The sequence below is a fragment of the Cucurbitaria berberidis genome (assembly GCF_010015615.1).
Source record: "Cucurbitaria berberidis CBS 394.84 unplaced genomic scaffold K460scaffold_1, whole genome shotgun sequence".
Taxonomy (NCBI): Eukaryota; Fungi; Ascomycota; class Dothideomycetes; order Pleosporales; family Cucurbitariaceae; genus Cucurbitaria; species Cucurbitaria berberidis.
The window spans coordinates 2784064-2810698 of NW_024468935.1; the positions used below are offsets into that span (position 1 = coordinate 2784064).

The 26635-nt window shown below is 51.0% G+C and overlaps 13 protein-coding genes across 13 annotated transcripts; 6 read left to right on the forward strand and 7 right to left on the reverse strand.

Moving 5' to 3' along the window:
• Nucleotides 1–217: 217 nt before the first annotated feature.
• On the forward strand, nt 218–749 carry K460DRAFT_400671 (uncharacterized protein; the record flags this gene model as incomplete). The annotated part of the gene is made up of 2 exons (XM_040936346.1): nt 218–259; nt 309–749. The coding sequence occupies 2 exons, from the start codon at nt 218–220 to the stop codon at nt 747–749; spliced, it is 483 nt and encodes a 160-aa protein (XP_040793185.1).
• A 263-nt stretch (nt 750–1012) lies between these two features.
• Nucleotides 1013–1768, reverse strand: K460DRAFT_327680 (uncharacterized protein; the record flags this gene model as incomplete). Its single annotated transcript, XM_040930682.1, has 2 exons — nt 1256–1768; nt 1013–1210 (listed from the first exon to the last, which is right to left on the reverse strand). Exons 1-2 carry the CDS (start codon nt 1526–1528, stop codon nt 1013–1015), a joined length of 471 nt encoding a protein of 156 aa, XP_040793186.1. The 5' UTR covers nt 1529–1768.
• A 1367-nt stretch (nt 1769–3135) lies between these two features.
• On the reverse strand, nt 3136–4008 carry K460DRAFT_350657 (uncharacterized protein; the record flags this gene model as incomplete). Its single annotated transcript, XM_040931516.1, has 1 exon — nt 3136–4008. The coding sequence occupies one exon, from the start codon at nt 4006–4008 to the stop codon at nt 3136–3138; it is 873 nt and encodes a 290-aa protein (XP_040793187.1).
• A 766-nt stretch (nt 4009–4774) lies between these two features.
• Nucleotides 4775–6746, forward strand: K460DRAFT_372824 (uncharacterized protein; the record flags this gene model as incomplete). Its single annotated transcript, XM_040934537.1, has 4 exons — nt 4775–5417; nt 5486–5553; nt 5611–5987; nt 6053–6746. The coding sequence occupies 4 exons, from the start codon at nt 4775–4777 to the stop codon at nt 6744–6746; spliced, it is 1782 nt and encodes a 593-aa protein (XP_040793188.1).
• Nucleotides 6747–6851: 105 nt separating this feature from the next.
• Nucleotides 6852–8461, reverse strand: K460DRAFT_18519 (uncharacterized protein). Its single transcript, XM_040927082.1, has 3 exons — nt 8440–8461; nt 8313–8382; nt 6852–8104 (listed from the first exon to the last, which is right to left on the reverse strand). Exons 2-3 carry the CDS (start codon nt 8332–8334, stop codon nt 6957–6959), a joined length of 1170 nt encoding a protein of 389 aa, XP_040793189.1. The 5' UTR covers nt 8335–8382; nt 8440–8461; the 3' UTR covers nt 6852–6956.
• A 729-nt stretch (nt 8462–9190) lies between these two features.
• K460DRAFT_423142 (uncharacterized protein) lies at nt 9191–10661 on the forward strand (the record flags this gene model as incomplete). Its single annotated transcript, XM_040938197.1, has 2 exons — nt 9191–9194; nt 9407–10661. 2 exons carry the CDS (start codon nt 9191–9193, stop codon nt 10345–10347), a joined length of 945 nt encoding a protein of 314 aa, XP_040793190.1. The 3' UTR covers nt 10348–10661.
• On the reverse strand, nt 10633–14109 carry K460DRAFT_382273 (Cullin-domain-containing protein). Its single transcript, XM_040935405.1, has 3 exons — nt 13742–14109; nt 11257–13327; nt 10633–11203 (listed from the first exon to the last, which is right to left on the reverse strand). The coding sequence occupies exons 1-3, from the start codon at nt 13789–13791 to the stop codon at nt 11015–11017; spliced, it is 2310 nt and encodes a 769-aa protein (XP_040793191.1). The 5' UTR covers nt 13792–14109; the 3' UTR covers nt 10633–11014.
• A 665-nt stretch (nt 14110–14774) lies between these two features.
• On the forward strand, nt 14775–15359 carry K460DRAFT_372827 (uncharacterized protein; the record flags this gene model as incomplete). Its single annotated transcript, XM_040934538.1, has 1 exon — nt 14775–15359. One exon carries the CDS (start codon nt 14775–14777, stop codon nt 15357–15359), a length of 585 nt encoding a protein of 194 aa, XP_040793192.1.
• A 266-nt stretch (nt 15360–15625) lies between these two features.
• Nucleotides 15626–16633, reverse strand: K460DRAFT_400679 (uncharacterized protein; the record flags this gene model as incomplete). The annotated part of the gene is made up of 1 exon (XM_040936347.1): nt 15626–16633. The coding sequence occupies one exon, from the start codon at nt 16631–16633 to the stop codon at nt 15626–15628; it is 1008 nt and encodes a 335-aa protein (XP_040793193.1).
• A 307-nt stretch (nt 16634–16940) lies between these two features.
• Nucleotides 16941–19081, forward strand: K460DRAFT_361388 (uncharacterized protein). Its single transcript, XM_040932445.1, has 2 exons — nt 16941–18514; nt 18570–19081. The coding sequence occupies exons 1-2, from the start codon at nt 17256–17258 to the stop codon at nt 18592–18594; spliced, it is 1284 nt and encodes a 427-aa protein (XP_040793194.1). The 5' UTR covers nt 16941–17255; the 3' UTR covers nt 18595–19081.
• A 34-nt stretch (nt 19082–19115) lies between these two features.
• On the reverse strand, nt 19116–20005 carry K460DRAFT_391088 (short-chain dehydrogenase/reductase-like protein; the record flags this gene model as incomplete). Its single annotated transcript, XM_040935813.1, has 2 exons — nt 19116–19417; nt 19483–20005. The coding sequence occupies 2 exons, from the start codon at nt 20003–20005 to the stop codon at nt 19116–19118; spliced, it is 825 nt and encodes a 274-aa protein (XP_040793195.1).
• A 918-nt stretch (nt 20006–20923) lies between these two features.
• K460DRAFT_361389 (Metallo-dependent hydrolase) lies at nt 20924–22433 on the forward strand. Its single transcript, XM_040932446.1, has one exon. It carries the CDS (start codon nt 21056–21058, stop codon nt 22268–22270), a length of 1215 nt encoding a protein of 404 aa, XP_040793196.1. The 5' UTR covers nt 20924–21055; the 3' UTR covers nt 22271–22433.
• A 109-nt stretch (nt 22434–22542) lies between these two features.
• K460DRAFT_361390 (uncharacterized protein) lies at nt 22543–24561 on the reverse strand. The gene is made up of 4 exons (XM_040932447.1): nt 24055–24561; nt 23663–23715; nt 23178–23604; nt 22543–23128 (listed from the first exon to the last, which is right to left on the reverse strand). Exons 1-4 carry the CDS (start codon nt 24059–24061, stop codon nt 22809–22811), a joined length of 807 nt encoding a protein of 268 aa, XP_040793197.1. The 5' UTR covers nt 24062–24561; the 3' UTR covers nt 22543–22808.
• Between the last annotated feature and the right edge of the window lie 2074 nt (nt 24562–26635).

Consider the following 26635-nt stretch of genomic DNA (forward strand, 5'->3'; position numbering starts at 1 on the left):
GAGATGATCGCGTAAACTTTGGGACAACGCGCTAGATTAGCTCAGCCTTACGAAGCGCGGTCCCTCGTCAACTCCATCCGCATCGAAACTCTAGCTTTCCTTTGACAACGTCAACCAACTCACGCTTGTGCCCAGGTAACATACCTTGTCGGCCCCTTCTACTTCAGGCAGCCGCCGACTCTTCGCTCTCGCCATCCTCAACATAGCTTACTCTACAATGGGCGACATACTCACCCAGATGCAAGATGAACTTGACTTGGTTCGTATACACCAACCTCTAACAACAACCTCAAATCTAACAAGCCCAGCTGCTAGATATGATGTACGACGACCTCAAGTACATTCGGGACAATGCCCCTCCAAGCGTCCCCCCGGGTCAACAACGTCTCGACTCGTTCGCCGAATTAGAAGCCAGGACCGCCGCCGAAAACTCGCAGAACTCTACGCACCCTTCCCAGCACGCACAGGCGCCTCCCGCAGAGACACCCGCGCCGCCTTCTCAAGAACAGTTTCAGGCAGACATTAAAACGAGGGCCAAGGATATTGTCGTAAAAACTTCGCAGATCGAGCATCTGATAGCTAGTTTGCCAGGACTAAAGTCGAGCGAGAAGGAGCAAGTTGAGAGGATGAAAGAGTTGGAGAGGCAGCTGGAGGATCTAGAGGGAGAGAGAATACAGGCAGTCAAGGAGAAGGAGTTGTTGCTGTCCATAGTGGAGGAGAAGATCATGGGCGTAGGGAGGATGAGTTGATTTGGCCTTCTGAGCACAAAAGAGGCCTGGAGCCCAAAGCTATCAAGATAGGTAAGACAGCAGAGCTTCATCCATGCGACACGGCCTTACGATCACGATATACCCAGGGTCCTTCATTCATCAACCAGTAGGCACTTCTCTTCGACACAACATGTTTTTTCGCCAAAGGGCTGTCATATACTGACTACTATTAGCGTCAGACGCCCTCGAAAACTACCGAGTTTATGAATCCACAACATTCCGACCCTAAAACTCAATCAAGTTTACTGGTTCTTCTGGATAACACTCTTCGGTACAATGTGACAGCCACCCGGATCATCAGATTTGACTCTCACCATGCCGCACTCGCGCAACCAAGGCGAATCTACAGGATCAACATCTTCTCCTGTATACACTGGCTCTGGTGTCTCCGGTCTTCTCACGATCACATACTCGGACCTTGCACTTTCCGGCACCCGACCCTTCGTTGCCCCTTCATCCCGTACAGCAACTCCCCTCGCAGGCACCGCATCAGGACTCAGATCCTTCCCACCGCCAAACAGCTTGCCGACCCAGCTTATCGGCCACGGCAGCTTTGACTTTCCTTGCGCGGCTCGCTCAGCGGCTTTTTGGTCTTTGCGAAACTGGCGCTTCTCGCGACGCTTGTGTCGCCGTATGACGCTTTCAAGGTGATCGTGCTCGTGACGCTCTGCGCGGGCTATGGCATTGTCGTTTTCGGCGTCATCGTCGAAGAGGCCGAGACTGCCGGCGTGGTGTTGGCCGTGGACGTCTGTCGGCATGCAGACGGTGGTAATATCTTTCAAGATTGAATGTGATAACGGGCGGAGATACAAGTTAGATTCTTACAGAAGAGTAGAAGGAGATACGGGGAACGATTGTGCGTTGTACTTGCAAGTTCAACACTGATGTGGGCTCTGTTATTTTTCGCGTGACATGGCAATCGCAGATTGAGGAATTGAAGTATGACAACGTCCTCAAGTCAAACGTCACAGTAAATCGCAGGGACCACAACGAACGGCGCCACGCCAAAGAGAATTCAGTAAGGCTAGCAGTTTGTATGCGCCTAAAGCTACCAAACCGACACATTCTACCTACCAAATTCACCAAACTCTTCAGCCCATCTCAACTCCCACTCCTAACCCACTAACCGAGCATGACCTTCGCAGTTCTCGAGCTCGCTCCTAGACCTCGTTGCTTAAATTGTTCATGAATCGCCTTCAAACCTCTCTTCAGCTGCTCCAGTCTCCTCTGTGCCCGTCCGTATTCTTCTGCCAGTCGCGCAGTCCTGGCCTGTTCATACAGCTCGTCGCATCTCCTGCGCAGGCGGGCCAACTCCTCGGCCCATGTTGCGAGATCCACGAGGTCCTGCTTTACGCGCTTGGCGACTCGGTCGAAGGTTGGCTCAGCCAGGCGCATGGATGGCTGAACTGGATGGGTTGGTCGACGCTCGGTGAGGTCGTGTCGCGTCGGGACGTTTCGAGGGAGGATAGGGGAGAAGTAGGCGGTGGGGATGTGGATAAAAGGAGGCATATCGCTTGTTCTTGACTGTGCCGTGTGTGTGTAACATGTGATCATTCAAGGGTGGGAAATCATTTGGGAGAATACGGATAAGTTAGTCCACCGGGTAGTACGTTTGCGCTGGGGTCAGATGAGAGAAGTGTCGGTTGACATACAGTCAGTTACGCCTTGAAGGCAAACGCTGATTTAACGGCTTCATTTGTGGACTACAGGTTTACATTATCAGCTAGGCTGGCTTTGTGTGATCGAGGCCTCAGGAGATGCTTCTACTACACCAAACTCCTGACCTCAGGAACATTGAGAACGGCAACATTTGACGGAATCCTACCCTGAAGGCGAATGATGAGCGTTTGCCAGCGCAATGAGAGGGTGAATGGACATTCGATACCTAACTAGACTATATGTGGATTAATGCCGGAAATAGGAGATGGAGCAGGCTTCAGAGCAAAGATGTTTTCATGCATGCCTTGAGAGCGAGCGACTCCTACTCTACCTAGCGCATAAATAGTCATACTTGAGCTATTGCGTAAGTATAAATTACAGATCATCTCAAGACTTGGTAAGTTAATACTAGGTCTAGGGCGTAAGCACTTCCTAAATATTTTGTAACAAAGTAAGCTATTTAGATACAGCCTACCGCTACTAACTAACGCTTATCTGTAACGGTAGTCACTTTCACATCGCGCTCTACCTTGAACCTAACCTTGCCAGTCAAATCAGGTGCGCATCCCCGGTTATATATATGAACTCGCGCTCTGCAGTTGTTTGTGTTGCACTCCGTCCACATGCAACTGCGGGGCCATATAGTCCTTGTATTATTGTCGACGTTCTTGCGGCGCTATGATTGTGCTTTATTGTCTAACTTCTCCTATAGCGCATTATCGCCGGTACGCAAATGTGCACAAATATACTGGTTGAGCTGGACTAGCACCCTGCGTACAGTGGCTGACGAAAGACCATACCTCGGATAGGATAGTGTTTTGTTGGGCAGGATGACTTGGCCCGTGTACTTGACGTAGTCTGTTGGAGAGGTGGGCATGTAAGATTCCTTGTAAGATATGCGGATCAGAGTGCGCTGTATTGAGGACCCAATGAGCGGCTCTGACTGATGAGAATCGTGTTTGCATATATCCTGGCAAAAGCACGTGTACCATTCTCTACGGTCATAGAGTCCACATACGCCTTTGAAGGTTAACTGGACGCCTGGGCAGATGTAAAAAGGTGCAGTGCTTCCGATGCACTTCCGCTCGTTGGCAGATTTCAACTCCTCAGCCTTGTAAAATAGAGATGATGGGTGAAGATCGGTGCAAAAGCTGCAGAGGATCTTGGTGCCTTGGAGATAGGGAGTTTCGAAATTCTTTTCCCTCTCTGCCAGGTGGTGGAAACGATCGACACGATGTAGCCACGCGATTTCATCTCTCTCCGTTGCTAAAAGACTATGCAGCCGCGAGGCCACGCTCATCGTCTTGCAGATTCCCTGGAAGTAGTGGCATGTTACTCGAAAACTCGGGATACTGGTGGCAGGGAGGAAGTCGATAATCTGGAGAAGCAGCTCGGGTGGTAGAAGTTGAATTTGGCTAGTTATTTCGGTGGTGGTTCTTGGATTCGCATTTTGATCTGGATCCTTTGATTGGGATGGATAGAAGTCGCTGTCCCAAATGTCTGATATCTTGCTGCTATTCATTCGGAATAGCTTTCGTCGGTACATGAAGTACCGTTTTGGAGTGGATACATCGGGCATATTAAAGGATATGAGGGGGGCCTTCCACCAAGTGCGCGGTCTGTTTCAGTAGGGTTGAAGAGCAAGATGTATGTTGCGGATGTGAGTAGTTCAGTTCGAGGGCCTGCAGGTTGTAAAAAAAATCCCGAAGAAGAAATCCTATCTGCGAACAGTTCACGTATCAGGACTTCAAGCTTCTTTTATATCTAGTGTTCAAAAGATGTGAGTGTGTGGACTGCCGAACCATGGTTACGAGGTATGAGCTTTAGGCAGCATCTTGGGTTCCTTCAAGTCTCAATTCCCGCTCAACTACGGAAATCTTATGTTGAAGGGCATCTTTCTTAGTGGTTCAGCCAAGTTTAAGAGGATTTTCAAAGCGCCTACGTCCTAGTTGAGCTATCGCTGGTTCTCTGAAAGTACTTTGACCAGTCTCGTGGCTGAAATTTAAGCTGACTGCACCTCTTTGCGCATGTAGGCGTGATTTCGCCTCCAACTATACCTTCTTAACGATAATTCTGACTTCAAAAGTGTACCTGTCTTTTATATCTTAAGCCTTCGATCTAAATATCCTCTTGTAAATAGTCTTTTTAGGATGCACAGCCGAGTAAGTGGCTTAGCGCTTACTGTAATATCATCGGTTACTTCTGGCCTATGAAACACGCCAAGTCGTACTTTAAATAGCATGTACCTTACGCCCTGCATCTTTAGATCTAATCATATGGCGCAGTAGATTTGCTACATAGGGAGCTTGATTCAACATGGAGCAGCGATATATACTCTTTCATACATGGCGGCCGTGTACTCCAAATCACCATACAGTCGCGTTAACGCCCACGAAGAAACCCCTGAAACTAGCGTCAGCGATGGCGTTGAACTCCAAGTGCTGCGTGACGAGAGCAACAGCCAGGATAAAAAGACGCACACCGAAGTCCCGCAATCACAATCGCGACGACCTCCGTTTCCATGGCAAGGAGTAACGGCCTTAGTTTCCATCGTTCTTCTCACCGCCGCTGCAGTGGGCGTGCTCCTAGCCAGCAACGGCTCGCCAATCGAACGATGGAAAATACGAAACGTGAACACTCAGCCCCAAGTCTGGCTTTCGGTCCTTGCAACAATAACAGATGGCCTGACCATGTTTGCCCTCGCAAAAGCCGCTGAGGCGACGTACTGGCGCGCCGCCGCCCGCGGGACCACGTTGCGCAATATGTACGACCTATACGAGTTTCATTCGCTCGTGGGCGCCATCAACAACCTCGTCCGCCTACGCGGAAACAGACTGGCGGTAGTTACGCTGCTTTGCCTCGTGTCGGCGCTGCGCGGTCCGCTTTTTCAACGCGCTTCCGTCGTCGTGGGCAATGCTACGTGGAAAACTTCAGGAGTACAGAAACTCAACGTCGCGCAACTTATTCCACCGATTTTTTTTTTGGACAGTATGGATCGACGATTTCGACGGCTTCGGAGTTGTACGATCCTGTGTATGACGCTTATATTGAGCGAGCACCCATACTTATCAACGGTAGTCTCAGTAATGAAGAATGTGGCGACGTGTGTAGTGGTAAAGTAAAGGTATGAATACCCTAGGTGAAGAAGCACTGCTTCTACTAAGAAGCTGACTCCATCTAGGGCTACGGTTTTGATATAAAATGTTCCGAGGTGACTAAGATCCCTTGGGACATCTCAGGCAACAGCACTGTGAGACAGGAATTCCAAGACATGACGAACCGTATTGGTGATGCCGTTCCAGCGTTCAATAGCTCGGCACATTTGCAGGGCTTGCCGTATCCTGAATATGCAAATGCAACCGACTTCATAGCAGCCGAGCAACGAGGCTGGTTTGAAGTAGTCAACTTGTTCAAGACTGAACCCATCTGCGGAGGCGATCTTTCGATAAGTACGTGTTCGCTACATCATGCCGTGGTCGAATATGAGGTTTCCTTGCGGAACGGGACTATCAGTCTAAGCCGTGATAACTGGCAGGAGGACAATGTGCTATTTCAGACGTAAGTCCTTGTCGCAAGCTGAAAGGTCCGATAATAAACTAACCTGAGACTCGAACGTTTCGTAGGCCAACCTGGCTTCTCCCTGATCTTATTAACCAAGATACCACATGGGGTCCAACCGTGCAGTGGGCCGCATGGTATTTGAGTCAGTTTAACCAAGAGATATCCATAAACCCAAACAGAGATGGCGGGCCCTTCGAGGGCGTGGACCCTCGCTTCCTCCTCGCAAAGCGTTTCATAAACGGTACTATATCTGCTCCGAATTGTAACACTACCTTCGGTGACCCCACTCAGTTTGTTCTCAACAGGCTTCGCGAGATGGCATTCCGCGTCGCCGTCGCCGTCGCCGGAATCGCCGACAGAGATGCACTATTTGGGAGTCGTGCTCTGGCCCAAGAAGGCCTGCCCCTTACCCAGAACTGGACGCAAGGAATCGATGTCACTGGACAGAGATCAGTGGTCGCACTTAGTGTCAGCATTCCGTACTTGGTGTGTGCTGTTGTTTGCAGTCTTCTTGCTGTTGTAGCTATTGTGCCGCTGTATTGGGCTGCGAGGAGCGAGGAATTGCGCCCGCTTTCGTTCAATCCTCTCGATGTTGCGCGTATATTTGATGCACCACTTCTGCGGGATGCTGATGAGAAAGATATTGAGGGATATGTACGGAAAGAAGATGGGGCAAGGCGGGTAAGGTATGGAGTGAGAGGATCAGCTGACAGTGAAGGCATGGTGGCTGCAAGAATTATATCCGAGGACAAATAGAAATGTGCATTGATGTGTTCAAAGTAGGGTCAAGGCTTTGAAAATAATAATAAATAAGATATTCGAAAGAAGAGATGTGCGGTGCTCTACGACCATCCCATCAACGCTTAGAGATCGATTTCATCTGATCCCATCCCAGTTCGAAACCCGTCAAACGCCACGCCTTAAATGAAATTTCGAAGCAAAATGCGAAGATCCTCGCCAGTTGACTTATTGATGCACCTGGCTCACGTGGCCGTGTTGTGCACCACCCCAGTCACTCTCGTCATCACTTCCCACGTCCGTCCACGAGTTTGGCGTCATGACACCTGTCCTGTCACCCTGGCCCAGTTCACTAAAGCCCGCCTCCGAGAAGCCAGCATCGGTGAAGCCGCCCTCAGAAAAGACTTCTGAGCGTGCATCGTGGTCGGTGTCGTTTTGCACGCTGTTCTGCATGCTTAGAATCGCAATGTCGTCGGCGTGACTATCTACAATCGAGGCACCAGTAGCGACGGAGCGCTCGGAGCGGGGAGTGAGGGTGCCAGTGGAGAGGTGCTCGGCTTCGTTGTCATCGAAGAATGGGTGAGTGGCGGAGGGGTCTCCTGGATGCGAGGCGGAAGATGTAAAGGAGTAAAAGGATTGGGCTGCTTGTTCCGTTTCGGAGGTCTCGAGTTGTGTGAGTGATCCTAGGTGTAGGTTCTCTGGCTGCAGATGAAGAGAGTCTGGGGTTAGGTCGATGAGCTGAGCGGAGGTAGCGGGAGTAGCAGGAGTAGAGACATGGTCGCCTTCGACAGTAGCAGAGCTCTCGCGGGTTCCAGGCTCGACGTAGTTGAAAGGCTTCGGCGAAGGCGCTTCATCCTCGTCATCGTCGTCGAAGAGGACTTGGTCGTCAGAGAAGGGGTTTGCCATGGTAGCCGCCGCCGCAGTGCCAGCAGCAAAGCCAGCTACGCCACGCTGCCTCAGCCCGCTGTTCGACAAGTCTTGCCCAGTAGCTTGCGCGTCCTTTCTAAGCATCCCATCATTGCCCACCATTGTGTCAAAGCTCTTGGTCCGATCAGCCCTCGACCTCCTCTCAGCCATGTCAATGTTCTCACTCCCAATCCTAGCCAGCTCGTCCAAGTCGACCGCAATGCCCTCCTCTCTGGCTCTCCTGATCAACTCATTCCTGTTCCTACGAACCAAGTCCTCCCTCCTCTGTTTCCGGGACTCGAACTCATCGGACGCCTCGCTCGAACGACGTTGGGGCTGGATCTCGTCACCAAGAGAGTGTAGGGCAACGGCGATCTTGCGGCGCGACTGGTCGACCCATTGTCGGACTTGGGGAGACTCGTAGATGGCGATGCCGGCGGCGACGAGGACGGATGCAGCGATTATGATGCCTGTTGCGAGAGGGTGATTAGGTCGGGGCGGTTGCGCACGAGCATGGTGGTGTGGAGAGGTAGCAGCACGTAGGCCGGGGCCTGCAAGCAGGTTGGCAGACGCAATCAAAGGGCATAGAGAGATACATGGGAAGTGTGCTGGGAAGAAAGCCGTTGGAGACACGGCAGCGATATGCAGAGGTGGAGCAGCTATCGGCGGGTTACTTACCTTTGGCCAGTGGCGCAGGCATGGTGCGGACTCCCGAGGTACGTCCTGTTGTCAACTACAGACAGTTGATCAGGAAACAGGAAGGAAGATGTTCCAAGTGAGGAATGAGGAATATATGAGGGCTAACTTTTAGAGGTACACGGCGAGGAAAGGAGAAGGCTCGCAGCAGCCTGGAGGAGTAGTCGTCGACTTTCCGCCACCGGCACAGCCGCGCGCGCATCCAGGGTCAAGGCTCTGGCGGGGTCGCGTGGTTCATATCGCGCTAAGCGGATCCGGGTATATGCGAACCCACTGTCTCCTTGTGGCATCATAGTGGAACGAGAACTGGAAGCGTCCGTGGTAAGAGCCGGTAAGCTATAACATATCTGCTACTCCTGTACAAAGGAGATTGTGAGGCTATCATCTTGCCCATCTTCGACGAGTCTCTCCAATATATTCTTGAAGCTCTTTAGAAAGATGTCGTACCGCAACAGATACACATATATCAGCGCTTACGCCCAGGTAGAGCTATCGCTGATCTTTAGAGTCATACTTTGATGGCGGAGATGTTTGTAGTTACGTGGAATTTTTCAAGGTACGCTGAGTCCAGTCAACCATGGTATATCAGAGCATGATGGACTTTGTCTGCGTCAAGCACTCTTTCCACAAAGTAGGTATGCTCATAACCAGTACGAATCTGTGCATTTCTTTTATCATCCATGTCTCATTACTTCAGTTCGTTGCCTATGGTTAAGTTCCAAGCCGTCCATGGTAACAACACCACTCAGTTGCCCAAATTTTGGATGATATACATTCAGGATTTGTTGAATACTTTTCAGCCAATGTAGTCTCTCATATTTGTTACAAAATTGAAATTTGATTTCAGAAAGAATTTCATTATGGGTATGTGATGTCGTCTCTTACTGCTTAACTTCTATCTACGTTCAGTCAGTCCACAATACTATTCATCCTTCACCCTTCAAATAACTAGCTTTAAAAATCTCACAACTTGAAAACCACAATGTCGAATTCCATCTCGTTGATCACACATGTACAAGTAGGGCCCATTGAGGGGGTCCCGCAAAACCCAGTGGTTTCTAGGATATGTTGAATAGCAACCCGGAAAGACTACTTTATATACCGTCGTCGCACTCTGGGTCACCGTTTCTGTACAAAGGAGGCAAAAGTACTTCTCTCCACGACCTGTGCGAAAGGATTCTCTGAGACAACTCCAAACTCCCTCAGTAGATTCCACCACCTACCAGTCGAGCTGATTCTCAATATCGTCGACTTCCTGCCTCTTGTCGACTCACTCAGTCTACACGCGACCTGCCGCAAGTTGAGGGACCTTCTCAAAGAAATGAGCAAGACATATCGTTTTGAAGAGCTCACGCCTGTGGATAGAGACGAGTTCGGGTGGAGATGCCACCTCGACTACTTCCGAAAAGTCGCTCAACTGGAGGAAGAAAAGGAGGAGAAGCAGTTGTTCCTAGACGACTCGAACGTCATAGGACCACCCATATCATTCCTTTGCAGCTTCTGCCTTGACGACCACCCGTTGTCCGCGTTCACAAAGGCCGAGATGACGAAACATCCTGAGGAGCGTAATTGCATTGGAGTCACCGCATCGATGTATATATGCCCATGTGTCAGCCTCACGTTTCAGGACCTCCTTACCCTCCGACTGGAAAGCAGACGTCACATAGAGGGCTGGTACAAGCTATGTCAGCAACCATACTGCCATTCTCCTCGAAACACATTACCGATCATCTGCTTCGAGACCTATAGGTCCCCTTGCATCCTCCAGAAAATACACATACCTTGTCAAGAGCTCGATTTCATGGCAGACAAGGACTTCAAGGGAGCACCGATGGATCTAGAGCACAAAGACTTCGGCCACGCAACTCCAATTGTGCGTGTAGCGCTTTCCGAGTGGAACCATTATATCTGTCCGCACTTACATAGTAGCGACGATGCTGTTTGGGGAAAGGCGAAGCGGGGTGCTAGAGCGTACGTGCAGAACTGCGGCGTATTCTTCGATCCCTCCCATAGTTAGTCTGTGCAGATGGACTGCGGAGTTGAGTATTGTGGAGCAAGATTTACAATGAATGTGGGAGAATACCGATTTAGTGTCGACTTTGCAATATATCGAGAGGTTGATTTGGGCCTAGTGACGGATAGGAGTTGGCTTGCAAAGGTACAAGTCTGATGCAGTAGAGGAAAAAGGGAAGCCTCCATTTATTCAATCCACATGGTATGTTTCACAGACATTATGAAGCCCTATAGGGTGAATCAAACCGCACATAATTTCACGGACACATGACGCACAAATCAGCAACATGGAGGAATAGGTGAACATTCTGCCTCAACTAATTGCTTGAGTTATAGGCTGTCATTCGTACCTTACGGTTTCTTCTCCAGCCTTTAGCCCATCCATCTATTACGGAAGAGAAAAAACGCATGAGTAGCGTTAAAATGCCGTGAATTCGTCCACACCATCCTATGGGTTACTACCATCGCTGCCATGAAACGCCAGAAGTCCCGCCCAAAGGCGATGACTGTGAAAGGAAAAACTCAATAACCCCAATAACTCGTTACTCAAGATGCGTGTTCGTGAATACACTTCGTTGGCCGATGGCGGCCGGAATGATGACACCTAGTAGGTCCCGGAGACATGGTCCTCCAAACATACTATTTAGCCTCTGCTAGGCTGACATGACCGCTTATGCTAGGTAGCCAAGCTCGTCACCCTCTAGGCGTTCCAAGTACTCCTTCTCGAGTAGAATGTCTATGCACTTCTTGATATCGGGAATGCGCGGCATGAAGCGGTTCTTAATCTGCTGGATAGTCTCTGAGACGAGCTGCTGATGCTTCATCTTCTTGCGGGACTTCATGATACGCACAATGGCCGACTGTGAGAAAAGTTAACCTACATTGTACGACAAGTGGGAGCGGTTGTACATACCTGCATAAGTAGCTTGCGGTCCTCCTCAATAGTCTTGTGTGTATCTTCTGCCTCTGCCTTCTGTTCTGACTTGATACCGATGTTCAAGTTCATCTTGACCTTCTTGGTCTTGAAGCCAGTGTTGAGCTTGTAAGTCGTGCCCGACTCAGGCTTGGCACCCTCTGGCTGTGCGAGCAAGACCTTGGCCTTGATAAAGACACCAAGACTGGGGTCAAGAGTCTCCTTGTTCAGTTTGGTGGCCTCCGCCATTTCATCGTAGCTCACCGTATCGCTGTCGTTGAATAGCAACATGATGGCCATCTGGTAAGTAGAAACTTGGAAGGTCGGCGAGGTCTTCAACTGTGCGACCTTGCAGTAATTGGCCTTGACTTCGCCCTTGCAAAGTTGCCATAACCAAGTCAGCTTGCGGCCCTGATGCTTATGATTGTAGAACCTAGCGAAACGATCATAAGTCTGAACGATCAGTTGAGGTGGCGTAAATGGGGTGGTCGGTGGGTTCAGCGGCCAAAAGCCGGTACCAAGAATGTGGTATGAGGCGTCAACATTGGTCTTGAGATCCGCCTCATCCAAGTTGTTCGATTGCCACTCTTTGTAAGCAGTGTTGAGGTCTTTGGAAATCTGCATGTCTTGGAACATGCGCTGGAGCTTGTTCGTATACTCGAAACCGCAGGCTTCCTTCAGCTTCGAAATCATGCTTGTCTCGGCATCATCAGACGCAGACGTTGTCTGAACCAAACGCTTGGCCAACATGCGCGAGTAAAACTTCTGGAAAACGTCCTTGTCTTCAATGTACTTGAAGACCGTCATGATTTGCGTGAGCAGCTTCTCCATGTCATCCTCCTCACTCATCTTCGCACTCGAACGCTTCAGTAAGGTATCGGTATACTTGGCGAGCAGCTCGGGCGACTTGTTCGAGCCTGACTTGCAGATCTTGTTCCGATTGACGAACTCGCGGCAGGCATTATCGAGTGATCGTACGAATTCCGACTCGCCATTGAAGGCTTTGTTGACAAGGTCCTGATACTTCGTATGCACCTCGAGTAAAGCCTCGACGTAGGTCTTCGGCTCCAGACTATCGCCCTCTTGAGCAAGCTTGTCGACGGCATTCAAGCCCGCCTTACGTACGTGAGTCTCAAACTGGGTGCGCAGAGGATCAAGGCCTTCTGGTATGCGGGCAAGCAGCTTGTACATCCGACCAAGGTCGTCTTGCTGATCGTTATTGAGAAGGATCTGGAACTCTTCGCGAAGAGCCTGCGAATGGTTCGTAATTAAAGACTGCTCGCATGTGCGCATCAGCGGAGACATGATCTCATTGAGCAGATACAAGGGAACACGCTCTTTTTCCTCCTCGAGGCGAGCCTCGGCCTTCTTCATATACTCTACGACGCTGTTCTCGGCCAGGAACTGCTTCGACTCGTTGTCGTAGTACTGTGCAGTGGCAGCGAGAAAGGGGTTCTCGAAGTGCTCCTTATACACGTCCAGCGTCGACTTGGAGCTGTCGGCCTCATCTAGACCCAGTGATACAAATGAATCAACAATGGACTTGATGTGTGACTGCTCGATCGTCTCTCCGTTCCGCTGCTTCTCGACAAGCTTGAGTACCGAGCGCATGACGCTTTCTTGCGTACCCGTGAACAAGTCCTCCTTCCATCGGACAAGGTGCAGGGTATAAATGTCATAGATGTGCTTCTTGCCCTCGTCCATCTCACGCTTCACCCAATGTCGGTTGAGATACCGGAACAAATGGTTGTTGTATTGCCCAGCCGTCGTATAGCGATTCCACTCTTTGATGTAGAATGTGAGAAGCGCCTCATCTACATGTTGTTTCGACTCTGTCTGTACATCCGCCAAATGTGCCTTTAGGTATTCAATCAGGTGCTGGTAGAGGTCTTCGCCGAGTAGGTGGGCGCCTCCGCGGTTGTTGGCAGCGTGAAACGACGAGCCTGCGACGGCCTTTTGCGCAGTACAGAAGTTGTGGATCGCTGTGTACAGGCCCATGTACGTCTTCATATCCATACCCCCGCGGAGGTTGGTCATGATCTTATCGACACCGGCCTCGAGGTATTTCCAACTGTTTTTACCGTTAGCATAGCGTTCGCCTGTTTTCGTACTCACCCTCCCTTTCGAGAGGTAAAAGCCCGGGTCTCGGCTCCTCCTCACGTTCCCCACGCTCCCAGAACTGTAGTTGCTCCCAAAGCTGTAGCTGTATGGGACCCTGCAGGTCCAGCGTATATATTCTGACGGGTGGTGGCAAGGGCCCTTGAACTTCCGTAGGTGGAAATGGCCATGTGTGAGGAATATCCATGATGGAGATAGTTGGCTCTCGAAATGATACGCCAACACCTGCCGAAACCCTGCTAAACCTATGCCTGGATGCGTTGCAGAAGCTATCTAGGATAGTGTGGCTGATATGACGCGCCCACTCTCACTCAAGAAATAGCTTGGCCAGAGCTACAGGATCGATACATGAAGAAAGAGCACTTACGTCGCATTAACATCGTCCTTGGCGGGGACAGGCGGCATAGTGGAAGCCATGATGGGACGTGTCGTCGCGTGCTCTGGGACACTTTTCGAGAGCGACTTCTTGCGCGTGAGGAACTTTATATTCGGTTTCGGGACCCGGAAGCTTCGAATACAGCAGCAGGCGCGGGCGTGCTTGATTAGAAGCTGATATGGTAGAAGGCGCGAGTATGAGCGTAGGCGTTAAGTGGAGCGGCTGTGGGTGCGGGCGGAGGGTATATGGAGGAGTGAACGGCCGATTTGCGTGGGCCTTAGCGAGTACGATTCCTGTGAACCACCTGCAAACGGAGAAAGGGAAAGAAACAAGGTGAAGGTGCCTAGGCGGAGGTGCGGCGAGGTTTTGTGAATCACATCGATGGCGGTTCAGGCAGCACCGAGCTTGGGCGGCTTGGCATAGAGGGTCCCATTCACATCAGCCTTACACTAACGCTGCCCGCAGATTCACGGATGGTTAGTTCTTTATAAATATTGGGCGCATTCTTTGTCCAGTACGTTAACTCACAACTTCACAGTCAGGAGAGAATACTGAATGCGACGTCAATAGTCTCTCCGGGCATATTTCGAGAGACATAAGTGATTCGTTCCATGATACCGCCCATCGCAAGGCCCAGTGGTATCAAACTGAACAGTTAAACACACATTCTTCACATCATCGTTAGATACCGCTCACTTTCTTCTAGACATTAAATCACTTGGCGGATTGTAACTCGATTAGGCCAATATGTCACATTAATGTTCGGAACGCGCTTATGACGTCTTTCCGAAAACACCAGACCTCAGCCCGATATCCACATATAGGTGAACCAACAGGACAAGTTCTCGCCACCAAGACTCTTGACGTTCTTATTCTCCTCACACCCTTATTCTTCATATCGTCATATTTTATTTTACTTTCCACATCAAATCACCATTTCTTAAACCAACAATCACAAGACCCATCATCTCCAAACATACAAACCAACGACTACAGCAGAACAAATCCCATTCTACCGTCAAAAATGCCGTCCCTAAATCTCACACCACTCTCCTCCCTCCGTCTCAACGCGCACTACGTTCCCTCCTACTCCCACCTCCCAAACACATCCACCCACAACAACCCCCTCCTAATCTACCACTCGGCCTTCCCAGCCTCAACATCCCCATCAACACTTGAATCTCACTTACCGAAAAACGGACTAGCCCCCCAGTGGCGATACACCATGTACTCGCAAACGCACTTCCACAGCACCACGCACGAAGTGCTCTGTGTCTTCTCCGGCCGCGCGGCACTGCTTTTTGGCGGCGAGGCGAACCCGGGGAAAGTGGAGACGGAGGTCAAAGCGGGTGATATGATTGTCGTACCCGCTGGGGTGGGGCATAGGTTGCTGGAAGATCTGGACGGTGGGTTTCAGATGGTGGGGGCGTATCCCAAGGGGTGTAGTTGGGATATGTGCTATGGGAAGGAGGGAGAGGAGCAGGCGGCACGGGCTGTGGCTGGTGTGAATTGGTTCGTAAAAGATCCGCTGTATGGCGATGATGGGCCTGTGCTTTGGGGGAAGGAAGAGTTGGAGAAGAGGGCTGAAAGGAAAAAGAGTGAGCTGTGAGTGATGGGCGTTCTCGGAAGTACTACAAGAGCATATAGACGAGTGCATTTCGAACTTCGTTGTTTATGGGTCGTATCCATGCTCGTTCGTTGACTGACATAATCGTACAAATAAGGAGTTTTCCGTCTACATGCGCGCAACCTGGAGATTGTGCCGCCAACGCCTGACACTGAGACCCATCGTTGACCCAGAATCCGTCATTATCGTACAGGTGAGTATCCATGACCGCGTATAGTCCAGCCCACATGGGGCCCGACATGACTAACCTAACTACTCGCCTTATCTCTTGGCTTGTCCGCACCTTCCTTGTTCTTTCCCGCCTCCTCAGCAACATGCTCCGCTTGCTCGTGTATTCTTTCTAGGATATGATCCGGCAGCGCATCCTTCGCTCGCTCCCCATTCTTGCCTGTAGCCTTTTCCTGCTCGAGTTTCTCTTCTAGCAACTTCTCTTTTGTCTTGATGCTCTTCTCCACCTGCTCCACCGCTCTCTCAATCTCCACCTCCATCTCAGGTAGCTTGAACTGCTCGGCGATCAACTTGCCATTCCAGCGCTGCAGGACCATGACGTCTTCGGTCTCGTTGTTGGTCTGTTGGTGGACCACCTGTGATACGGACTTGGCTTGTTCACGGGTTGGGTTCGGGGCGGCGCGGGAGATTGCGCGGGTCGGATACATGAGGCCTGCTGTGTAGACCTCGTCCAGAATCGGGGATGGGGCAGGCTTGGGGAGGTTGTGTTTGAGGAGGAACTCGAGGTGCTGGGAACCCGTCAAGGCCTTCCAGTGCGACCAGGCCCTGTAGAGGACGTAGAAGAAGGGCAGATTGGGGATGACGGGTATCAGCATGAAAGGTGCTGTGAAGGGCATGATGATGACGCTCCACATCAGCTTGCTTCGGTGCATGTTCTGTCTGTCCTTGGCCAGCTTTTCCAGTATACCAGGAACCCTCTCCTTTGGCAGATAGAGGCCTGGAAACATGACTTCATATTTGATTTTTCCGTCGATGATGTCCTGCTTGCGCTTTTGCGTGAGGGCTGGGATTGTTTTGAGCCCCCATTCCTCGTAGGGAATCCGCTTAAGGGCCTGATTGCCGTAGAAGGTCACCTTCTTCTTCCAGTTGCCTATCGCCTTCTCGTCCTTTTCCCATGCCACCCATGTCTCATTCGCTTTGATTGTGACTTTGTCGTAGATGGAGCGATCTGCTGGTGCTTTGTCGTGGAGCTTCTCGCAATAGATGAGCGAGCGACGCGTCGATATTGGCAGTAGAAAGAGGCGCATCGCGTCTGGTATATTTGGGGGTGGATGTCGCAGATGCGGTGGTGGGTAGGCAAGGGCGCAATGGCGACGCAGCGGACAGCCTTGCTCAAAGCAATGTCGAGTGAAACATGACGCAGGCAGAGTCGCGTGGAAAAAGATGACTAGTATGCGAATGTTCTGAGCGACGTTTGAAATTGCATGGGCAAACCTGCAGTGCCAGCAAGCATAGCTGCAGGCTAAAGCTGGTGAGAATGACCTCACGGCGCCTTTTCGCTGCGCCATGCCTGTTTCGATGCCGCGGCCCTGATCTGCAAACAAGCCTGGAGTGCAATCTCCCAGTCGACCCGGGGCTCGACCCTCGACGACGACGACGCCAGCGGTACTACGATACACTCGATACCCTTCTTTTTTTTTCAGCTACCCCGGATTGCCACCAAGTATCAAGGTGCCGAGCATGCTGTCGTCACGCGTCATCTACTTCGCTCCCACCTAATCGCCGTCGTTGCTCACCCCCCGCCAAGGAGGCCCAGAGCACTCGAAGCCTGCTGCTGCTCCTGCTAACGCCCGACGCCTGGAGCTTGATTAGAACTGGAGGACCCGCTGCTCTGACAAGGAAGCCCTTCACGCTCCACGGCAAGCAAGCATGACCACAAAGCCCATGGTCGAGCGCAGAAAGAGCGACAATGGCAATGGCAACGGCAACGGCACCTCTCCCTTTCTCCGCCCGGATGCGGCCCATGGGAGTGCCCATACGTCCTCTACCTCGACATCTTCGACCGCCAACCGACTCCTACCCTCCCCGATACCTCCGCCGACCGCCTCGTCCATAGGCTCGCAGCGTCCACAGTCAAGAGTCAGCGGTGTGTCTGGACACTCACGCAACGGGAGCGACGGAGCGGCTGTGAGGAAGAGCCACAGCCACTCCATATCGAGCACTCCTCGCACGCTGGCGTCGTCAAACAGGAGCGAGAGCGCTGAGAACAGGGAGAAGCAACGTGCTGTCAGGACACTGCCTTCATGGGTTCAATCCGCCGACGAAGACGAGAATGTCGATGCAACCTCCCTTCTCCTCCCACGAACACCTACCTCCGCCCGCCCTGCCTCCCATCACTACATGCCCACGCCAAAGTCCAATGTCCCTGGTCGCAAATTCGACCATGCTCGCGAAGGCGCCCCGGTTACGCTCTCCACGCCCATGAGCGACAGCGCCTCGAAATGGAAAGTGTTTGCCCAATCGTCCACCAATGACCATACCGACCGTCCCATTTCGTCTCGCGGCCACGTCGTCGACGACAATTGGATGAAAGACAACCTGCCCGACCTCGAAACAAAGTGGGAGCCCATAGACAACCAGGACCAGGAAGAGACACTCAAGGGCTACTGGTTGTTCAGCCCAACCAAGCGGAAGCGCAAAATACTTCGATTCCATAGGACGGTTATGAACCATCCCATGGTACCTGCCGTAATCCGCATGGTCGTGCTTACCTTCTCTATTCTGGCTCTTGCGCTTGCAGGCGCTATATACCACAAGTCCGACAGCGCGAATTGCCTCAATAACTCGTCCACCTGGATGGCTATTCTTGTTGATGTCGTTGCTATTTGCTATACACTCTATATTACCTACGACGAATACACTTCGAAACCACTGGGCCTGCGCTCACACAACGCGAAGATGTCTCTGATTTTTCTCGACTTAGCCTTTATTGTCTTTGAATCGGCAAATCTGAGTCTGGCATTTCAAGCTCTGACTGATGACAAATGGGCGTGTCAAGATTCTCCAGAAGATATCGGCCAAGCTTGCCCGTATACGAGAGCTATTTGTGTACGGCAGAAAGCCTTGACTGCTACCCTGTTAATTGCCCTGCTAGCGTGGATAGGGACGTTTACTATCAGCACTCTCAGGTATGTTTGTCGGTCAATTGACCCCACTGTGACCATGATTACTAACTCTGTACAGGTTGATCCACCGCGTAGCGAGGTAGCGTGCACGTCCTATGCCGATCTTCCAATACGTTCTCTCTGCAATCTTTACCCTGTGTATTAGTATACATTATGTTCTCAGCATTGACTGATTCGCGCTTTCATCCTTCTAGGCAAGACGATGCACCCCTCCATATGTCTACTTTCTCGCCCATGCGGCGGCGACGTGGTATACCCAGACATTCACACCCTGTTCGATTTCATTCCCGTGTTCAGACTCGTTCCTAGTCATCTCGTATCATTATTTTGAGCTGGCATCAGCGAGGCGTTAGGGGTTTGGTTTGTTTGCATAGTTAACGCGCGGTGCAAGGCATGCATCGTGAGGTTCCTTGTTTGTGCTTATGGGAAGTTGGTGGATGGGGACAGTGAGGCTGCCTACTGGAAAGATAAAATACATTGTGAGAATTCGGGGGGAAAAACAGGCAGTAGAATAGAGCGACGTGGACCCTAGTAAATACAACCAATAATCAACTAAACATATCCAACTGCTCATTTCTCCCTGCCCCTATCCTAACCCACCCCATCAAATACTCGTATACCCCCCATCAACCGGCAACCCAATCCCCGTGACCCAACTCGCATCCTCACTAGCCAAAAACACAGCGGCACGCGCAATATCCTGCGGACTACCCAATCCCTTGAACGGATGCTGGGCTTCAACTTGCTTCTTGTACGCGTCTGCCTCTGGCGTGAGTAGAGCATGGATGAAGGAAGTTTGCGTGTAGCCTGGGCAGAGGGCGTTGACGTGGATGCGGTGGGGCGCGCAGTCCCAAGCAGCCACTTTTGTCAAGCCCATAACTGCGTGTTTGGAGGCTGCGTATGCGGCTATGGGGGTAGAGAAGTAGTCAGCTCTTGTCCTGCATGGATGAAAGGAAGGAAAATAAACGTACAGATACCAGGTCCACCTCCTAGCCCGTAGACAGATGCTAGATTGATAATCCAGCCTCGATCGCCATTTGGGCCCGGCTCCTGATCTTTCATCTGTCGACTTGCGAATTTGATTCCTAGAAAGACACCCTTGACGTTGACTGCGAGCGTCTTGTCTAATGCCGCTTCATCGTACTCCCACACAGGCCGCGACCCATGCTCCCCGGCTTCGACCGTTATACCAGCGTTGTTGACCATGATATCGACGCGGCCAAACGCTTCAACGGCTTTCTTGATCAGCCCCTCGACATCTGAGGAGGATGTTGTGTCGCAATTCACGTAGATGGCTTTTGCGCCGAGCTTCTCAGCTTCTTGCACGGTGGTCAAGTCGGAGGTGTCGGTGCGGTATTCTGAGCGAGCTTCTTCTTTCAGGTCGGAGCATACGAGAATTGCGCCTTCGTTGGCGAAGGCGAGGGCTGTTGCGCGGCCTATGCCGGATGAGGAGCCGGTAATAACGGCGACTTTGTTGGATAGGCGGCCGGGCATAGTGGGGGAAATATTGTGTGTGGAGGAATGTGACGGGGGGTGCAAATGAGTACTGAGGTCCTTGAGGCGAAGAAGTGCTAGATATGAAGACACTATTCACTTGAGCATCTACCACAGTTACAGGTAGAAACTTTGAAGTGGGAGGCTGGTGACAGATAGGAAGGAGGGAAGACGAGTAAATGTTTAGGCGGTAGGTAAGAGTTTGAAGGAAGATGAGCAAGAGATTATATACATTTTATACCCATATAGACTTACTAGTCAGGTTTGGCCGATAGTACCAAGACGGACGCGTAGTGAGGGGCTCATGCGGAGTACATCCTCGGTTCTTGCGAGTAAGCACAAACGAACGTATCCGTTGTCTTTATGTATTCTGTGGTACCTAAGAGATGTTACGCGGGGCAACAAGAGAGCAGCAGTTGCACGGAAGCCTGATCTGGGCGTAATACGAGGTTTACCCTGGTTTAGTTATACGCACAAGGGACGGGGCGAAACTTGGCGCATGAGGTGCGTATCAGCTTCCAGTGTTGATGTGAGTGGTCGCTCCTTGATCTAACTGGATGATCTCTGGTAAGACCTAACAGACGCGTAAGAACGAATCTACAGAGGAAAGAAGATACACATCGAAGTAGCCCTTGGGACGGCATCCTACGAGTCTGGCCAGAGAGCGCTGGTGTTGGTACGACCACGCAACAGTCCTCCTCTGGGAAACAGTGCGTAGAGAGCAGAATCTATCAAGAGTCTCCGTATCATAAGTAAACCCGGATGTAGCGCCTTGTCGTAACATAGATGTGTTGTGAGTGTTCAGCTGCAATGAGATGGGGTCTGAGGTATGACATTACTAACGCCAATGCGCGATAGCACAAGCGCAGGGTCTTCCAGGCAAGGGTGCACATCCGAACACAAACATCCTCGACTTACGTCATATCAGATACCTCAACGAAGTGATGAGAGAATAAGCCACAATCGCGATTGTAACAGTAAATCGATAATAAGCGGGATTTAGCGTCACATTTTCAGACCGAGTTCGAAGCATCGTCACCCAAATCCGCAATGTCAACGAATAGCAGCCAGGACGACGCATTTCCATGGCATTTAGGCATCTTCGATGCGCATTGTCACCCAACAGACACTATGTCAAGTATTGAGACAATACAGCAGATGAAGGCGCGTGTGCTCACTGTCATGGCAACAAGGGCAGAAGATCAAGACCTTGTCACATCCACGGCAGATAAGCACGGCGTCAAGTCATCGGATCCGGAAAAATGGTCAAGAGAAGAATGCATAGTACCGTGCTTTGGATGGCATCCGTGGTTTGCGCACCAGATGTATACTGATGACAATGAAGATGGTGGAGTCAATGGCGATAGACTCGTAGGCGATGCAAAACTCTTACATTACCAGCGAGTTCTCCAGCCCTCTCGACCAGATCCCTTGAGCGACGAAGACCGCCAGACTTTCATTTCCTTACCAGATCCAACGTCTTTCGCCACATTCCTTCAGCAGACGCGCAGACTGCTCCAGCAATACCCGTACGCTCTGATCGGCGAAACCGGCCTCGACCGCTCCTTTCGTATCCCAGAAGCCTGGAACGCACACCTCGATCTCTGGTCTAGAAGGGATAGCAGCCTCACTCTTGGTGGCCGCGAAGGCCGACGCTTGACCCCGTTCCGATGCGGTCCACAGCATCAGAAGAAGATCTTCAAGATGCAACTACAGCTCGCCGCGGAAATGGGACGCGCAGTGAGTGTACATGGCGTGCAGGCTCACGGACTAGTGCTTGAGACGCTCTCAGAGTTGTGGAAGGGACACGAGAAAGAGGTACTGAGTAAGCGGGAGCGCAAGAAGAGAGGGCAGGATCATGCGTCGGTGGAAGCAGAAATGGATTCAGGTGGGAGTAAAGAAAATGAGAAACCGAAGCCCTATCCGCCGAGGATCTGTCTGCACTCGTACTCTGGTAACGCTTCGAACTTTAAGCAGTACCTTAACCCTACTATACCGGTGCGCGTCTTTGCGTCGTTCAGCACGGCGATCAATCTGTCTGATGCGATGGATGAGGAGACGCCGGCTTCGTTTGAAGAGATGATCAAGACGGTGCCTGATCATATGCTGCTCGTCGAGAGCGATCTGCATACAGCTGGAGACGAGATGGACCGGAGGCTCGAAGATATAGTACGAAGAATATGCCGGATCAAGGAGTGGGGTCTTGAAGAGGGAGTCTTAAAGCTGGGACAAAATTGGAGAGCCTTTGCGTTTGGTGAGGGGTAAGTATTAGGTTAGAATTTGTAGGCAATAATATGCCGAAAGCCTTATGGCATTGTTGTGGCTATGTGGTACAAATTGTTCGCCTTCGCTTTTGGTGTGAGGTGAGTAACATGACAGAGTGTGACTTAGATGTCCTAGCAGCTATTCGCGTATACAAACTCACAGGTCACATTGTGCTAAAAGTCCTCCGGCCTAGCTCTCACGTTGACCATGAATCCATTATGACACTGCGAAATTAGACAGGCACAGCTTTGGCAAGTGAGAAAATAGCGCGAATCGTGGTCTCGATTGGTGTTGCAACATTGCAACCCTATGAAGAAAGCGTCGTTCAGCGACAGCTCATGAAACCCTGGTATCATCATCTCCGAAGAGCAATGCTCATGCTAGCAAGCCCTGCTTCTCCTCCTCAGAGCAACGCTCAAGATAGCAAGCCATAGTCCTCCTCCGAAGAGCAATGCTCAAGATAGCAAGCCCTACTTCTCCTCCTCAGAGCAACGCTCAAGATAGCAAGCCCTACTGATCCTCCGCATAGCCAAGAAGCTCAATCGGTAGATCCAATCACCCTCGCAGTCGTACCACTAGTGTTGATGGCGCCCTCAACGTCGTCGATGAAGCGAGCCTGAGGACCAGCGGTGGGCTCTGCGATCTCGTCGCCGAACTCATCCTTGTGGACCGTGACGCGGAGGTGGAGAGTATCGTACTGCCAGTCGCCATAGAAGATGGGGTTGGTGTTCAAGCCCTTGCGGTAGAACGACAGGTCCTTGAGAGCATCCGGGCCATCCCAACCAGGAAGGTGCTCGCCGGGGAAGAGCTTGCGTACTTCGATGGTGCGAAGGTTGGGAAGACGGGTCAAGAGAGTGTCTAAAGGTGGGGTCAACGTATATCTCAGAAGCAACAGGCTTGTACTTACGGAGCATCGTGCGGTAGCCACCGCCGTTGACGAAAGGTCCGTTGAGGGTGAGGTCGGCGGCGTGAGCCTGGTCGACCGTGTTCATGATGTTGATGTCCTCGTCCATGATGTTGGCGACCTCGCAGTCGGTCACGTTCTCCCATGCCCATGCATACCCGTACTCGTGCTCCCTCAATGCCTCTCCAACCAGAACGATATTATGTACATATTGGCGCAGTACAGGATTGAAATTGAGTAGATTAAGGAAATTGTTGAAGCTGGCATACCTAGCGTAGATGATCGGGCTGTCGGCAAGTGCTTTGAAGAAAGTTGTCTCCAAGCACTGTGAGTACCTCTTGTTGATCATGCGGAAGTTGGCAATGTCAACGGGTTTCTTCAAGAACGAACCAATCTCCATGATCATCTCGTTGGGCATGAATAGGAACTTCTGATGATGTGTCACTCATCTATTTACTCCAGAAGCAAAGTAGGAGTGTGGTACTTACGATCGTGCCGTCGAGGGGCTTGTCTGGTTTGATCAGGGAAAAGTTGATCTTGTCTGTAGCTATCAGCGCGAGTTAATCAAGTGCCATAATTACAAGCTCGCTTACCGTTCATGTTTGTCGTTGTGGGGACGTATCGCTAGTGTGGTATTGATGCGTTCCAAGGAGTGTGGTAAGGGAGTGAGGTTGGTGAGAGAAAAGGCGACGGTGGGAAAAGCTCGTTTAAATAAGAGGAGAGGAGCTCGGGCCAAAGACGCGCTTTGCTAGGCAGCGGTGGTGAAGTGATATGGTGAAAGCGTTTGCCAAAATAAAAGACGCGTCGTGAGGGTTACCCAAGTGGCGCTCGCAACCGATCATTGTGGCCTTCACCATGATAGACCTGCAGAAAGAGACACGAGGCATAGCGGGGTGCACCAAAGTAATTAGTCTACAAGCCTAATATATACGCCTGTTCAACTTCGCGATGTTATATTATAACAAACCCTCATGTCATAGTTATGCTAGAAGGTATTTAGTATGTTACAACCTACAAGGTTATACGCGCAAACAACTGCGAAAACATCCAGTATATCTTAAGTTAATGTTGTAGAAGATTGACGTATCAATCTTGTAGAAAGCAGCGACGTTTTGGGAGAGGACTGAGGAAGTTGAGAGCAGGCTGCGCGTCGAAACAAGTGGATGCCTTGCGTAAATGTCATCGAAAGGGACTGTCGTACAGATTTCAATAACTGGTTCACCATAATAGTGCTCCTGGTGATAAGAACGCGGATCTTCAGGCGGCTATGACCTAGGTATTGTCGGGTGGAGAAGTGACATCAAGCTAGCATGGGAAGGAAAAAGGAAGCATGAACTGAAGCTGCGACTATTCGACAGATATTGAAGCAAGAGACATTGAGAGGAAAGTTTGGGAAAGGCCCGTCTTGAGCAAAGAAGGAGTTGTGGTCAACGGACGTCTGAACAGACGCGAGATGGCCAAGCCGCTAAGTCCCGATTCACAACATATCCTAAGTTCCGCCCACGTATAGTCACGACACGCACCTTTCGCATTTGATGCTGTTCGCATGTATAAACAACGCAAAGGAGATCAGGTTTGAATTGTGGTCGTTGGACAGTAGGCCCTCAAGAAAGCTACACCTCGTCCAACGGAGTCAGCACGATCATGAGATAATCATGAGATAATGCGTCAAGAATTCTGATGAGGAGAAGAGATGCATTTGCAGAGGTTGCCGAAGAAGACAATACTCCCACGGCCACTCCCCGAGAGTTTTCTAGACCGATCAGACACTGGGTTCTGAGTCCTGCATCACCCCACCCAACACTACTTGGCTCCATCTCCCACACTTACCGCTACCTCCCCGACTTCTCCACGTTGATCGTGTGAATGAGTATAGCACGCATCTAGATAATTCGGGCCGAAGAATCAAAGCAATACCGTTGTCCAGATCAAGGATTGCATTAACACTGTACGAGAACAGTCGGAACTATAAATGGCACATTCAATAAGGTCGTACACTGCATCGATGCACTGCTGATACACACATGCACCCAAGACTATCGGTCGTGGTATTATCCCAATGCCAGAATAAAGCGGCGTTGATACTCACTGTCCCTACACGCCCCTATCTCAATGGTCTTTGAGATGAAAGTAATATGTCGCTTCCGTTCCTGCCCGTCCATTGGGCGTGTTCTTTTCCCACAGGCTAGTCTCTTGTCAGACTGATGCCATTGGTCAATATCACTTGCAGCGACCCTGTCGATAGGCTAGAGCTGAGGTAGGAAAAGGTGCATAGCGTGACTTTCGCATGGGGTGCTGCCGAACCTGATCCAACGATCACACTCTTGAGGTGGGCTTGATCTTTGCCGCATTGCTCTCATTTGATCTCACCGACAGAACGGTTCAATTAACAGAAGGGTCAACGAAAGATTTGTACTGGACGATCTCGGCTTAATAACCAACTGCGTCGTTACAAAAGAAGAGCTCAACTCCGACAGCGACCCGAGAATGCTGCGTATAATGCCGAGACTGAATTCAACAGTCTACCAGATGGACGTGTGGAAAGCTCCGAACCAATAATGGCACTCCCGTACAGTTCCGGCTGGGTTCTCAGATCAGCCATCAAGGAACTGAAGTTGGATGAGGATACAGGATGATCAACGCATTTCGTGCTGTAGCTTTTAGTTGTTGCGCTCGCTGACCAGATGATTCGCAGCCAGAATGGACACGCATGTGGGCCGTGGAGACTAAACTCCACTTCGTCACGTCGTCGATGACCAAGCACCCTGCCATCCCATTACAGGGTGTTGTAACTTGTGGCCTTGATCTCAGGATTCAAGGCAGAAGACAAGAGGAGCATCCACGAAGGCCTGGAGCCATGTTGGATGCAGGTCTGCTCGTTTGGACCTTCCCGGCTAGTCTGAGAGCTTAGCGCCCAAGATAAGAACATAACAACCTGCATTCACATGTTGGCTCGGAGGAATACCGTTCGCAATTTCCGCCGTCCGCTCGTCCATCCTCTTTTTTATCACACCATGGCGCCATTACCAATGCTATCGCGTCCATGCATCCAGGCTACCTTCGGCTTACACTCGCAAAAGACACAGCAGGCCCGGATCCGCCTGCGGCCCTTCCATACCCCCGCATGACGCGAAGCACGCGCCCTCACCGCCGCCTAGAACCCCAGAATCTCTCCTGGAAAAGCAAAAGTGCAATCACATGGCATCAATGTGGGCGTTTGTCGAAGCCAAATCTTATGCAGGCTCAGTTATGAACTCAGCACGGGCGGCGAGTGAGCCTATAGCATAAAGACTACTGGCGACGTGCGGCCTTCGCGTCATACTCTTACTTTATGCAGCAAGGGCTTCGTCAGGAATATCCCACGAGCTCTAACCACAGAGGACTCCGGCTGCTCCAACGTGGTAGTTTCACTAATCTTTGGCTCCACTCCCCACAGAATTATACCGCGCGCCGACTCACAC

Excerpts from the sequence above, each read along its gene's own strand:
- K460DRAFT_18519 (XM_040927082.1), bottom strand. The coding sequence starts at position 8,334 with ATGCCTGCGCCACTGGCCAAAG. Across the intron at positions 8,105-8,312 it reads GCCTGCGCCACTGGCCAAAG|GCATCATAATCGCTGCATCC; the intron begins GTAAGTAACCCG and ends CTCTCGCAACAG.
- K460DRAFT_382273 (XM_040935405.1), bottom strand. The coding sequence starts at position 13,791 with ATGGCTTCCACTATGCCGCCTGTCCCCGCCAAGGACGATGTTAATGCG. Across the intron at positions 13,328-13,741 it reads AAGGACGATGTTAATGCGAC|TTGGAAATACCTCGAGGCCG; the intron begins GTAAGTGCTCTT and ends CGGTAAAAACAG. Across the intron at positions 11,204-11,256 it reads ACCGCAAGCTACTTATGCAG|TCGGCCATTGTGCGTATCAT; the intron begins GTATGTACAACC and ends CTTTTCTCACAG.
- K460DRAFT_361388 (XM_040932445.1), top strand. The coding sequence starts at position 17,256 with ATGACCACAAAGCCCATGGTCGAGCGCAGAAAGAGCGACAATGGCAAT. Across the intron at positions 18,515-18,569 it reads TTTACTATCAGCACTCTCAG|GTTGATCCACCGCGTAGCGA; the intron begins GTATGTTTGTCG and ends AACTCTGTACAG.
- K460DRAFT_361389 (XM_040932446.1), top strand. The coding sequence starts at position 21,056 with ATGTCAACGAATAGCAGCCAGGACGACGCATTTCCATGGCATTTAGGC.
- K460DRAFT_361390 (XM_040932447.1), bottom strand. Across the intron at positions 23,605-23,662 it reads AGCCCCTCGACGGCACGATC|AAGTTCCTATTCATGCCCAA; the intron begins GTAAGTACCACA and ends ACACATCATCAG. Across the intron at positions 23,129-23,177 it reads TGGCTACCGCACGATGCTCC|ACACTCTCTTGACCCGTCTT; the intron begins GTAAGTACAAGC and ends CCCCACCTTTAG.